Here is a 14538-nt window from a genome sequence, read left to right as displayed (position 1 = left end):
TAATTGTGTTTTCCCCCGCTGCGTGAAACCAAACCAGCTTAGCTGCGCTTCAATTTTAGTTACCATAGACTTTGACCTGGTTCATCATGCATACTTGACTATGCGTTAAATATGTTTTCCAGTGTTTTCTTGCCTTGTGTCATTGCGTAAAATCAAACTGATTTGATTTCTCGTAGTTGCAGCACTGTTGCGTCATGGATTCTCACTTATGATTACCCTATATAATACAGCAGTTGTATTCCGTTCTAGTGGGAACCATACATACAGTAACACAGTTAATAATGTATAAATTAATTACCTATGATTTCAATGTTAAAAGAACATGTAGTGTTCACATTGCCCGAACCATCTGTAGCATTAACATAAACGGTGTGATTTCCAATAGACAATGTTGCGCCTTGCTGTATACTGGTGGTGATGTTAGGGTCTACACCAGAGTTATCTGTAGCTGTAGTAGTTGGTGACCACATTACAGATGTAGAATCCGTTGTGGTGTCTGTGTAGTCCACAACATCGCTAGGACACAACGTAATTATTGGTGCTTCATTATCTGGCACACGACAAAATAAATTACAATTATTAAAATAAAATAAATGTTTTCAGTAAATACTTTCTGACATTTTTACTTGAACCTCACAATTAAAGCTAATGCTTAAGGGACCGTAACTTGTTCTCAAGATATAAGTTATTTTTCTAAGTATTTTCTTTTTAATATTAAAAAAAAAGTCAATCTGATCTTTTAAGCTCTGTCTACACCATCAAATTAGTTTGACAAAAAAGTGTGATGTTCTTAAATATGTTAATAATATGCCCAAATATTTTGTCCATACAGTATGGGCACATCACATTTATTTTGTCACAAAGTTTGATAGTGTAGACAGTGCTTTAAATTTTTTCTTTGTAGTGTTGTTACAATTTATGCTCAAAATTGGTATATTTACATAAATTGAAAAAAACATAAATACACTTAAATACAATTACAATACATATCAATTTTGAATCATTGTAACCACTACACATAGATAAAAATGTATACCTTCAACAGTAATGGTAAAAGTACATGTTGTATTAACATTATCGTATGGGTCAGTGGCTGTGTACTCTACTACTGTTTCACCAGCTGGGAATGCAAACATGGTTTGGTTGTGAGTGCCAACGATGTCTGGTAGCTCTCCAGAGTTGTCTGTAGCTGTTGGTTCTATCCAGGTTGCCATGCCTGTAGGTTCTCCCTCTGTTGTGTTAACTGACTGATCATCAGGACACATTGTAAACACTGGGGCTTCTTCATCTGCAATTAAAAACAAAAATCAACATCTTCAGTCCAATAATAAACAAACATGGTCAGTTCAGTTTTAATGCAGTGCAGTGCCTATAGATAGGTGTTTTAAATGCAGGTTAGATACACTTCACTTATGTAAACCTAATGATGTTTCAAAACCAACCACTGTTTTCTATATGGCAACATTTTTTGTTTCATCTACTCGTCTTTGGAGCTACTAGATAGCATGGATAGCTAGGCCGGATAGCTAGGCCATATATGCTTGCACCAGAGCATGCTAGATGTAGTAGATAGTAAAGTAGGGCCTAAAACTAACTAAAAGAAAGGATAGGCCTGTGTGATGTGTAAGCTACTACTAGTATACTATAGGCTAGTTCTAGGGCCCTAACTTACGGAAAAGTATATAGACCTATAGTTACGTACTACTACGCGTACACCATACCTTAGTTCCTGTTCTAATGTAAATACTAATTATAAATGGTAAAGTTTCGTGTATGATTTAACACAACATTTTTAAATGTTGTGTTTATTTTGTGGACATGCTTGACGTGTGTGCGGTATGACGTAATAATTTGTAAAAACTTACAGCGCCCTCATTGGAAAATTGTATTACTCGCTTGCACACGATTTTCCCTCGCGCCTTGCTGTATTTTGAATTATATTGGACCATCAACATTACTTTTACTTAAATGATCCCTTTGCGAAACTGTACTACATACCTGTGACATATATGTTAAATGTACACATTCCTGTATTCATTGACAAGTCAGTTGCATTTATAGTTATCATTGTTGCGCCTATACTAAATTCAGTGGCAACATCGCTGGTGTGTGATTCACTGATATTAAGATCCATAGTAGAATCAACGTTATCCGTGAACGTTGGTGAAGTCCACGTCACACCAGTGGCAACATTGTCGCCGCTATCTGTAGTTACGTTCTGATCATTTGGACAATCATCTGTCATGGGCATCTCATCATCTGTTGATTTAAACATTCGATTATTTGGTTATAGGGCTATCTAATAATATTGTGTTAGACTATATTTCTCTTAGTGACCCTACTAGCCCCTACTACTGGTTGGGCCAGAAAACAAAATTCGACTTAGCATATACATTTGCAATTGGCAGTTTAATGTAACTTTAGGATAGGTTCTGATCTTCTCCAGTGTATATATCAGAGAGAATGAATTTAATGTGGTTGTTTTTTAAATTTCTGTTGTCTATCTGTTAAATATCTTTGTTTTGAGGGGTTTGATTGACAACATTATGTTTAGTTTCTTGTATATTATATATAAAAAAACATATTTAAATCTGAAATTGATTACCTGTTATAGTAATGACAAAAACACATGTATAATTCACGTTCCCGGCAGCATCCGATGCATTTATCTGCACGGTAGTGTCACCAAATTCAAAGGTATCGCCTGAGTCGTGACTGCGCATATACATTGGGGTTTCGTTGGAATTATCCGTAGCCTCTGCACTCATCCATTCCATAGTTGTCGAGTTTACTCCTGGATCTGTCGTAGATGTGTTGTCCGACGGACAAAAGGTAAACACGGGAGCTTCATCATCTAAACAACAACGATTAACGAAAATTGATAACTTGAAATATATAAAGTAGTATGCTAGTTGCTTATAGTGACGAAATGTAGCAAATATATAACGCCATCTCCTAAAGCAACGCAAACTATATAATGTGAATTATGATTTAATGTCTTGAATTTACGACGAAATGAATCTATAAATTTACCGGTGACATTAACAAAGAACTGGCATGTTGTATTAACGTTTTCCGCCATGTCAGTTGCATTATATTTGACAAGAGTAGATCCAATTGGGAATGTGTCACCACTATCAAAGTTTGATAGAATCGTCGGAGGGTCACCAGAGTTATCGGTTGCTTCTACAGTTGTCCAGTTGACGACTGCTGATGGAAGATCTGGATCGGTTCCTATCATTATATCCGATGGACATTCCGTGAATACTGGCGGCTCAGTATCTACAAAAGAAACGTATGTAAATATTGCTTTACAGTTTTCTTAATATGTATCTCCAGTGCCCAATATGTGTTGCATAGTTGAATAGTTCCTATTGCGCTACTCAATGCTGAGAAGAACTATGTAGCAACACTGCTTCGACTGAGTAATTACTGCAGCAACCACAGACGGTACTTCAGCAACACTAAACTATATAGTGCAAATACTACAACCGAAATGGTATTACAGCAAATATGATATACTGCCAGAGTGCTTGATGGAATACATTAATTCAATTGAATTGCTGTGACCAAAAAAGTATTATCTATGCAACTATAACAGTAGTATTACAGCAGAAAGAAACAGTTTCTGCAAAAAAAGTTAATTTCTTCAGCAAAGGGATTTTCTCACCTTCGATAGTAACTGAAAATTCGCAGGTAGTGTTGACATTGCCGGCAGGATCAGTAGCATTGAACATAACATCAGTAGTGCCTATTGGAAAAGTATCTCCAGATTCATAAGAACCATCTATTATAACAGTCAGCAGAGAATTATCAACAGCAGTTACATTTGGCCAGGTGACTACAGCAGTCGGGAGACCAGGATCGGTTTCATTCGTAATGTCACTCGGGCAACTTGTAAACTCTGGAGGTTCCATATCTGTAACAAACATAATATATCATTACTTCAAAGTTATTTTTTTCATTGTATAGAAGATTTTGGCATCAGCTTCATAGCACTGTGCAGCTTGCATGTTACATGGACATATTTATGGCTGTTGAAATTCGTAGTAGATTTAATATATTAGTTATGTAAAAATGTACATATATTTTCTATTTTATTTACCCATGATTGTAATATTGAAAGAACATGTTTCATTAACATTGCCGGCTGCATCTGTTGCATTGTATTCAACTATAGTAACACCAATTGGAAATGCAAAACCACTGTCATAGTTTGATAAAATGGTTGGTTGCTCATTTGAGTTGTCTGTAGCTGTCACGTTATCCCATGTTTCAACCGATGTTGAAGATCCAGGATCGGTTTCAGATGTGATGTCATCTGGACATGAGGTAAATACTGGGGCTTCGTTATCTAATAATAAATAAATTAATAACATAATCAATATCTCATACGGTACAAAAATAACAATATCTAAGAAAACTTTGATTTTTATATTACCTGTTATATTAACTGTGAATGAGCACGAATCGTTAGTGTTGCCGTACATATCTGTAGCATTGTACATGACAAGAGTTGAGCCAATCGGAAAGCTTGTACCATTCTCGTAATTACTGTCTATTGTAGGTTCGACATCAGAATTGTCTATAGCTTCGACGGCACCCCACGTGATTACTGCGTCTGCAGAGCCGAGGTCAGTGGAATCCGTGATATCACCTGGACAGTCCGTGAAATCTGGTTCTTCATCATCTAATTTTCATTAATAAAACAAAAAATATTATTACATTATTTTAACATTTTGAACCGACCGATAATTGGGAATGACATTTTTTTAATAGAAATAATGAGTTAGTAGGCCTATATGAGTGAGATTAACTACTTGTTCAGTTATGTTCCTTTTTCTCTTTATACCAAAATAAAAAAATAATAAACTGTTCAAAATGTTTCAGATAATTTTTTTGACTTTCAAAATACAATACATCTTTCTGTCTTGCATAAAAATAGCCCTAAAAATTGTTCTTTTGTTCGAACACGACGTAGGCGCAACGGAATTGAGTTTGCCAATGAAATTATCAAGCGACAGTTCGAATTATCCAAGTGCCTTGCCTAAGAATACAGGCAATGCGGCGAGAGTTGGATTCGAACCACGACCTCACAATCGATAATCCAGCGTCCAATACACTGCGCCACCGGCCTTTAAGAATTAATAAATGAAACAAAAAAGCATTTACGTCGGACTGACTACATACCAATAATTATAATTGAGACGACACACTGCCCGAGATTGTCTGCGTCATCGGTTGCATTGTATGTCACTTCGGTTGTTCCAATCGGGTATTGGAAGTTAGTGTCACTCGAATTATGTGACTCGGTTACCATCGGTACACTACCGGAATTGTCTGTAAAGACAGGTACTGTCCATGTAATACCAGTCGCATAGCTTTCACCATTATCAGTGTTCATTGTGATGTTGTCGAAACAGTCATCCGTCATTGGAGGTTCAGTATCTGTATTAAGATAAAGTAATAAATAATTGGAATTTTATATCATAAAACAACAGTAACAAGTGTCATCTGTAAAGCTCTGTCTACACTATAAAACTAGTTTGACAAAAAAGTGTGATGTGCCCAACTATGGTAGTGATATGTCCAAATATGGTAGTAATGACATCATCATGCCCATATATGGGCATATCACATTTTTTGTCACATAAAGTTTAATAGTTCAGACGAGGCTTTAGAGAAATATATTCGCTATGATATCAATACATGAAAAATCAACATAATCGGAATGATACTGAGATGGTTGATAAACAAATTAGGAAAAAATGTAAAACCAAAGACGAAAAAACAATTAATATCACGGAATCTTTGATAATTTTACAAGAAGGTGATACATATTATTATGTCAACTGCAACATAAATAAACGTATTAAAAACTAAAAGTCACAGTTAAGATTACTGACCTGAAACAGTTATCACAAATGAACAATTCGAATTGACGTTGTCATATTGATCTGTTGCAGTATACGTAACTGTAGTGTTACCAAACTCAAACACACTGCCATTAACGTAATCTGCCGATAGCGTAACGCTCAGAAGTGAGTTATCCGTAGCAATTGGCGCATCCCATGTCACTGTTGCATTACTTGCCCCAGGGTCGTTTCCAACCGACAAGTCAGGCGGACAAAATGTAAAAACTGGTGCCTCTTCATCTAAATATAATACACATTGGCAAAATAAGTAACATAAATAAATAACATTGGTGTGCGCGCGACACTCTCTAAATAATAATACATAAGGAACACTGGCAAATAAGTTGTATGTTTGTTAGAGAGAATAAATTAAACTGTGTCAACAAAAGCACATTCAACAATAATCAGGTGCACTTACCTGAAACATTAATGTCAAACGAACATTCTGCGGTGTTATTGTTGGAATCAGTTGCATTATAGGTGACCTCTGAACTGCCAATTGGAAACAAACTTGGCGGGTTGGTGCTCCCGTACACCGGCAGTACACCGTCGTTATTGTCAATGGCCGTTGCTTCATTCCAACTAACATTTGCCATATCTGACATTGGGTCTGTCGTAACGTTAATATTGGACGGGCAGGTTATATTCGGCATTTCGTTATCTATACAAAAAGGAGATTTTACTTTATTATATATTTCAGTGTAGTCACTATGGCCGGTAAGTTATGTTTGTGGACCGTCAACCAATCAAATCACAGTCTTTGCAGTCATGTGGTTATGCAGGTGGACAGAATGACAGTCTTCAGTAAAAATGTTGCTGTTGCTGTAAACAGGCTTAGACAAGTTCAGAATTAACAGCCTTTTAAAAGAGAGATGGAACAGACAGCATGTGACACTAACAATTACATTAGGTCTAGTGGTCCAGAGCTTAGTGATTAACATGCTTGCCTTCCAATGACAAGGTCCGGGGTTCAATTCTGACCTAGTGCCAAGGTTGTAACTCATGACTCTTTCAACTCCACTTCCTAAGGCTCGAATGAGACTTAGTTTATAAGCACAATAATAGTGGAGCTGTATCTTGGTGGTTACCAAGCATGCCTTCTTCCAATCCCAAGGTTCAATCCTGACCTAGTGCCAGGGTGCCTCTTTCAACTCCACTTCCTAAGCCTCGAATGAGTTTATAAGCACAATATATTATAAAATAGTTTATCCATCCTGTAATTGGTGAGTTGCAAAAAATCAATATTAAATAACTACTACTACTTTACCTTGAACAGTAATAGTAAATATACAACTGGTTCCTTGATCTACTGTATCTAACGCAATGTAACGTATAGTAGTTGTACCAATATAGTAAATATCACCACTTGGATCGTAAGTCGTGAAAGCCTGCTCTAGTGAAAGTAATTCGATGTTGTCAGTAGCAACTGGTTCAGTAAAGTTGACTGTTGTATAATTTTGACCTTCAAGCGTGTCCACTTCTGTGTCGTTTGGACAAGATGTAAACACAGGTGGTACCGTATCTATGTTTTAAAACAGTTTTGCGTTAAAATATATTAAATAATAAAAGTTAATTCGTCTTATTCGTATGTTTGTCTTAAAAATGTCTTTCAAATTTTAAAGTATACCAATAAAAAGCAACAGTAGCTAGCTTTCTACAGCTTGGACGTAACTCAACGACGTAAGCACATTAGTGAGTTGTTGACCAATCACAGCGACAGTTCGGATGATCTATCCGAGTCATGGGCAATTTACTTGCGGGTGTGCTTATGTCCTTGCGTTGCTTCTAGTGGGAACCAAGCTTTGATTATATAAAAAAGACTTCAATTCATTAGACCTTTTCAGGCGTAAGTTATTTACAGAGTTCTTGCACATCGCTAACTTTAGTGGATAGAAACGTAAAAATGGTAATCAAGCTTACCTTGGACTACTGTCACGTTGATATAGCAGTAACCCTCATTTCCAGATCCATCGGTAGCTGTGTACGTTACAGTTGTTTCACCAATCCCAAACGTGTCATCTGGAGAATGCGTTGAGGTTACAGAAGGCGCATCACCTGAGTTGTCTGTAAAGATTGGTTCATCCCAACTCACGACTTTATCGGATTCAGAACCTGGTATTATTTTAAGATCAACTGTTGGACAGTTTGACGTCATTGGAGCTTCTTCATCTGAAAGGATTTATCGATACAACAATATCAGTAAACACAAATGCTGCTTTAATTAGACACTGTTACTTTTGTGCGTCAAGCAAATTAAATGGACTTATTGGTGAATACAAATTAGATGAATTTAGATCAGGGGTTTAGGCCTATATAACCACAATAGTACCAAGCCAGTACTTTAATGTGTAAACATGCTCAGTATAAACCCTTTTTGACGGTAGATTTTTCACGCATGCTCACAATATTATGTTACCATAATACCAAGTAAAATAGAGAGATTTAAGAAAATAAGAGTAACAAATTCAACCAAAACTATCTTACCGTTTATGGTAACGTCAAATTCACAAAGTGCCTCGTTTCCCGAATCATCCGTAAACGTAATTGTTACACCGACGGTTCCGATGTTAAACAACGACCCGGATGTATGAGTTGTTGTTTCTGAAGGTGTTAATCCATCGTTGTCAGTCGCTGTAGGACTGTCCCATTCAACAGCACGAGACGGCGTTCCAGTGGTTGTCGTATTTACGAAATTCGATGGACAACCTTCGATATCCGGCAACTGGATATCTATATATTAAAATAGAATTTGATTTAATAATTTTACCACCATATTGTCTTTAGTTTAGTACCTGCATCTTCCACACCTTGACATCCAACTTCCAAAAAATGCGTTTTGAACTTCTTTCATACCATTTACAATTTAACAGCTTTTAACATTTTCATACAGGTGAATTGTTTTTCTAAGATCTATGACCACCAGCAACAGCATCCTATTACTATTGATCATTATTAGTGTCACCATCATAATTCTTATTAATATTGGAGTAGGCCAAATAAAAAGAGTGATACACGAATTTTGGGATTAAACTTTATTTCACTTTAACATACTTGCGTCTGGTTTCATTGAATTGCTATCGATAATTTCAGCAGGCCTAGCAATATGTACAACATAAACACATTTCAAAACTTACCCATGATATTGACCATAAAAATACACGATCCAACCTCTGTATCTGTATCAGTAGCAACATAACGAACCTCTGTAGTTCCTATTAAAAATACATTTGGCGTCTCCAACGTTGGATTATATATTTCTTGAATAACAAGTCCTGAAAACGGTGTAGTATCATCAGTTACAGTTGGTGCCGTCCACGTGACCGTCGCATTATTGGAGTCAGTATCTGCATTGCGTGTGATATCCGTTGGGCAGTTTGACCACACAGGAGGAGCTGAATAAAAAAAATGAAACCTATTTTATTGTAAAAATAAAAATACTTTACAGATAAGGACCAGGAGATCGAATTGACACGTGTGGCTAAACAAACCCAAGAACCATTACCAGTGCATCTTTCGGAAAGATTAGGTTAGGTGTTACTCTGGTGCTTTGGTTGGTCTCAGCCTCTGTTGGCGGTGGAATATACAACCTTAAAAACGAGTAGGTGTATCCAAAAATTCCTCTAAATGATGACACAAGATGGAACATTTTTTCGAAGAGGGGGTGTGAACACGATAATCGGACGCCCTCTTGTATTCACTCTATAGTGCGCGGCGCTATAATTCCTAAATTCGATTTCTGAAAACTATAGAAAAAAAGATAATATCGATAACGTGATTTGCGGACCACCATAGGTGCTTCATCCGTACGCCATAATACGTTAAAGATCTTTAGTATATTGTTATAATCACAACGGGCACTATACTTTGAAGAAATTCAAAGTAAGTGACTCGCTTCGAGAGTCGTATTTGTACGACGTCACACCACCACACAAGCGCTTTATATTCACACACAATGTGTAGGCCTATGGTTAAGAACTTGACACCGAAATCAATCTAATCCATGTCTGGCTATAATATAGATTTCAAAATTTGTGTAAATTGATTTTGACACATAATATCCGACAATAGATTTTTTGGTTCTAAATAATGGTAGATAGCCGAAAGCAGGAAAGATTCCCGGTGTCAAAATAACACAAGCTAATTTTCCATTAAAGATGTAGTGTCCCCCTGAAAAAAATAATTAAATAATAAAAATAATAAATAAAAACACAATTTTTGTTGAATATGCCATTTTAATGTCACCTAATAGACCAAAAATTGGATCGAAAAAATGTATTTACCTGAAAAAAACTGTAATTTTAAACAAAAAATCGTCAAATTGGCTGCCAGCTAATGGGTTTTTGGTTGAATTTAAGCATTTATTTTGTCATTTTTATAAGTGAAAACATTATTTTTTGTGTTTTTTTCTACGGAAGTGATTAACTTTATTAACATATTCAAAGTCTGATTTAATTAATCTTTTTCATGCTTTTTCACATCTTTAAAATTAATAATTCGGGGATCTTCATGGTTCATCCATAACTTACAAACGTACTCATAACTCATAGTGGTTTAACTGTTGGATTAACCCTGTTACTGATAGGCGATAGGCCTATTGCACAGTACCCAGTGACATAACGGCTATGATTGCTCACTGGCTTATAGGAGCCCCTGAATTATAGTGCCCAGAGGAAAAAAACAGGCATTAAAATATGTCGAAAAAGGCTAAAACGTCTGAGGCCTCCAACGTTGTAGGGCCACTTGGTTCCTAATCCAGGGGCCTCAGGCCTTTGCTTACTCCACTGACCGTACCTATATTTCACAAGCTGAAAACAGCTCGCTCGTTTCCCCGTCTTTGTGGATCTGCATTCTTATGACTGATAATTATATGCCAGTGATAATTTGAGCCCGAATCACGGTTAGGGTGTCCTTATATTAAATAAACATTGGGAGGATAATGTCGTTATAGCGTATATTTTGTATTTTTCAGAGCTAGGGAGAATATTTGACAATAAAAGAGAGTTTAACCATCAAGACATACCGCCACTTAACTCTTCTGTGGATAATTTATACGGAGGGTTCATTTGATTCCGACAATGCGTCTTTTGTACATGTTCACTAATAATTGCAATTATTTCGCTATCGTTATAATATTCACAATAATGGAAGGGCGTGTTGTGAAACGAACACATCGGCTATTTCGTTTTAAGCAGTTCTCTGGGCTAGTGCTTAAGCGTAAGCTTAAAATTGTTTATCGTGCACAGATTTATATTGTATTAGGGAACTGATGCAAACTGCAAACTGGTATTTGCAAATATGCATGAATTTACGATGAAATAAGCGAGATATAAAAGCTGTTAAATATACAATCTGAAATCTCAATTTATTAAAAAAAAATACTTGGTTCTAATTTATCAATACAGATTTAGTAACTACTCAGAGAGCACAATATTTAACATGATTTTTCAAGTTTTTTTTTCTATTTCTAGTTTACCATTAGGAATCAGGGTAAAAATATTCTACTGCAGTTACGGCAGTACATAATGTATGATTTCAGTACAGATGTCAAATACAATAACAATATCAACGTACAGTGAAAGATTAAAACACTCTCATTAAAGGGTTAATTCTTCAGCAGCTTCTCGGTACTGTATCTATTTCGGAAATATCATAGGAATATTTGGTAATACAACATCACATGTGTTTCACATGTATCTAGTAGTAACCTAACTCTTAACCTTACAGGATACAGGCACCACATGTGATATAAATGAGATCCTGTATTACCAAATATTCCTATGATACTTCGGAAATAGATAGTATGTGGGGATACAACACTGGGAATCGGGTGAATTCTTGGACTCGATACTCGAGGTGCGGCGGAAGCGACACGGTGCGACAGGTTCGGCGGCGTTAACCACGAGTACACAATACTAATGTAATGATAGTTATTATTGATTATTGATAGAAAATTATTTCAGATCATCATGAGAACGTATTAACTTATTTTGCACTTCTTTTAACCTGAGTCCAATGGTTCGGGATATCAAGGCTGCCGTGTCGTACCGTTAATGAAATTTCCGCTCCCCCCTTATCGCTGATGAATTAGTTATTGTACATTTGTAACATAAGCCTACATTAGTTTACAATCCTGTCAAAATAAACATGTAGGCCCTATACACCAAGAATGATTTTTTTGACACAATTGAAATTCAAAACTTAAAACTTACCGCCTTTTATACTTTGTATACATATTCCGTAAATTACAATAATTATAAATAATGAGTTGGATACTGGCATGATGCCGATGTTGTAACGTTGTATAACTATTTTAATTCCAAGTAAGAAATTCGTATATTATTCACAACAAAAATGAAGCAAAGCACTGAATCAGGTCTTGATTCCTTCAGTACTTCTTGTTCAATGGGTGTGAGACCCACTTGGTAAATTCTTTAATTGGCCTGGTAAATTTTCCGCTGTTTAGCAAATCATTACACCTCATTGAAAGCATTTATTATACAAATAATCTCTTGGTTCTCATGCCCCACTGACGTAACAGTTCCGAGGCATTGTGGGAACGTGCACGATGAAACACCTTGTGATTGGTTGTCTGGAAATAGTTCACTATAAAAGAATGCTGTGTTATTAAATGAAGTTAGATGTTGCTTTGGTCTTTATCGACGTACATGGCTAAGCACATTAGAAGTGTTCATTATTAGGTCTATTCATATTATTTCGTACCGAACTCTGGCGGAATTAAAGGGGCCCAGCCACCCCCTAAATTTCAAATCACAATGCAAAAGACAGGACATAGATTAAGTTCAACAATTAATCCTCCAAAATCCTGGATCCGCCACTGTACCCCACGGGCGCTCAGTCCTCTCACACGCACCAACAGAAAACATATATGCTATTTTCAACTAACACTATTTTGTATGGAATCATAGTAGAAAATAAAATAGTAGCTAAGTAAAGGACTTTACTTTAAGAGTAAAGGTATCTGCATACCCCATCTTTTTTAAAGAGAAAAAAACAGAGAATTTCTAAATTACCACAGTGATATTACAATGTAAGTGTGCATATAATTATAGGCTTCACAAATATATTGCTTTGACATTCTGCTTTGACCCCTGTAGTATTATTTCTGTAAAACGATTTTTGTAAACCTCAACACCTAGTGAAGGACACAAAATGACCGACAGGTATATACACTTTTATATACAATACACAATTATATTATTTATCAATATTACAATAGAAACTGGATTGATTTTTTGCGCTTGATACTGGATCGATATATATATAATGACGTCATAGTATTGATTCTCTAATTGTCATTATTATTTTACTGTCATCACGTCTACATATCAGCTCATCGTTCGTATTATTGTACACTGCTGTCTTTTGTGCTTATGTAGTACTTTAGTAGTATTATGTAACACAAATTTAGCCTGAATCCATTAAACCAAAACACATAATATGATATACTGTATTTCAGTCTACACTATCAAACTAGTTTGACAAAAAAAGTGTAATGTGCCCAAATATGGTAGTGATATGACATCATCATGTCCATATATGGGCACATCACATTTTTTTTGTCACATAAAGTTTGATATTGTAGACAGAGCTGTAACGTAAGATTCAACAGATTAAAAATTCAAAACATTTATTCATTCTTTTCAGTAGCACCTGCTTTTGAATAGTTTAAAAGTGTCAAAATACAAGGAAACAAATATCAAACAGGGAAAAGGGACAGAAGAAAATCATGACAATTGTATACATTAACATTTATAAAGCTCTGTCTACACTATCAAACTAGTGTGATGTGCCCAAATATGGTAGTGATATGACATCATCATGTTCATATATGGGCACATCGCATTTTATTTTCACATACAATTTGATAGTGTAGACAGAGCTTTAACGTAACATTCAACAGATAAGATTGAACATTCAAAACATTTATTCATTCTTTTCAGTAGGACCTGCTTTTGAATAGTTTAAAAGTGTCAAAATACAAAGAAACAAAGAACAAACACGAAATGGGACAGAGTAGAAAATCATAGACGTGACAGGTATACGTTAACATTTATAAGGAAATTATTATATACTTTCTTCTTTGTTGAATCCAGCTATTTAATTTAAAGTATATAAGGAAAAATATATAAAAATTAGTCACACATTATTTATCACCACAAAGACGTCGGAATAATGGCAAGTTTCTGCCTGATTACCAATCGTATAATTTAGTTTTTCTTTTATTTAATAACCATGGAGGTATATAAAACGAATAACATGTAGGCCTACTTATTGTAATATATCATATTAGCAATGTAACGACTGAATTGGAGACTAATAAATGAGTTCTGTATTAAAGATGGTTGAACATTATCACATAGTGTAATTTTATAGTGAAATACTAGTGTTATAATACATTCTCTGAGAACTTATATTATTATTATTATTATTATTTATTGCCAAAAACCAGTTACAAACAAACAAAAACACAGAAACTAAGGGAGTAGGCAGGAACCTAAAAGTGAACCTAATCACTATAACAAGAGTTCAGGTTCCGTACTCCCAAAGTAACAACAATGATATAAAATAAACTATATAAAAATATTTAAATAACAAATAGACG

At 35.4% G+C, this 14538-nt stretch overlaps 1 protein-coding gene across 2 annotated transcripts in view; it reads right to left on the bottom strand.

The window, feature by feature from the left end:
• Positions 1 to 12390, bottom strand: part of LOC144840374 (uncharacterized) — a 49868-nt gene extending 37478 nt beyond the window's left edge. For both annotated transcript variants that reach the window (XM_078696170.1, XM_078696169.1), the window contains exons 1-16: positions 12125 to 12390; positions 9050 to 9307; positions 8400 to 8645; positions 7836 to 8084; positions 7183 to 7437; positions 6334 to 6576; positions 5907 to 6155; positions 5191 to 5448; positions 4442 to 4690; positions 4106 to 4354; positions 3671 to 3919; positions 3034 to 3282; positions 2606 to 2854; positions 1999 to 2259; positions 1037 to 1288; positions 299 to 550 (exon numbers count right to left, since the gene is read on the bottom strand). In XM_078696170.1, coding sequence (XP_078552296.1) covers positions 299 to 550; positions 1037 to 1288; positions 1999 to 2259; positions 2606 to 2854; positions 3034 to 3282; positions 3671 to 3919; positions 4106 to 4354; positions 4442 to 4690; positions 5191 to 5448; positions 5907 to 6155; positions 6334 to 6576; positions 7183 to 7437; positions 7836 to 8084; positions 8400 to 8645; positions 9050 to 9307; positions 12125 to 12194 — 3838 coding nt within the window. In that variant the 5' untranslated portion in view covers positions 12195 to 12390. The remainder of the gene's footprint in view (positions 1 to 298; positions 551 to 1036; positions 1289 to 1998; positions 2260 to 2605; positions 2855 to 3033; positions 3283 to 3670; positions 3920 to 4105; positions 4355 to 4441; positions 4691 to 5190; positions 5449 to 5906; positions 6156 to 6333; positions 6577 to 7182; positions 7438 to 7835; positions 8085 to 8399; positions 8646 to 9049; positions 9308 to 12124) is intronic.
• Between the last annotated feature and the right edge of the window lie 2148 nt (positions 12391 to 14538).

This window comes from Antedon bifida, chromosome 4 (assembly GCF_963402885.1).
Source record: "Antedon bifida chromosome 4, ecAntBifi1.1, whole genome shotgun sequence".
In the NCBI taxonomy this organism is placed as follows: Eukaryota; Metazoa; Echinodermata; class Crinoidea; order Comatulida; family Antedonidae; genus Antedon; species Antedon bifida.
Note: the sequence above shows the minus strand (reverse complement) of the source record. Positions and strands in the feature narration are given on the sequence as shown.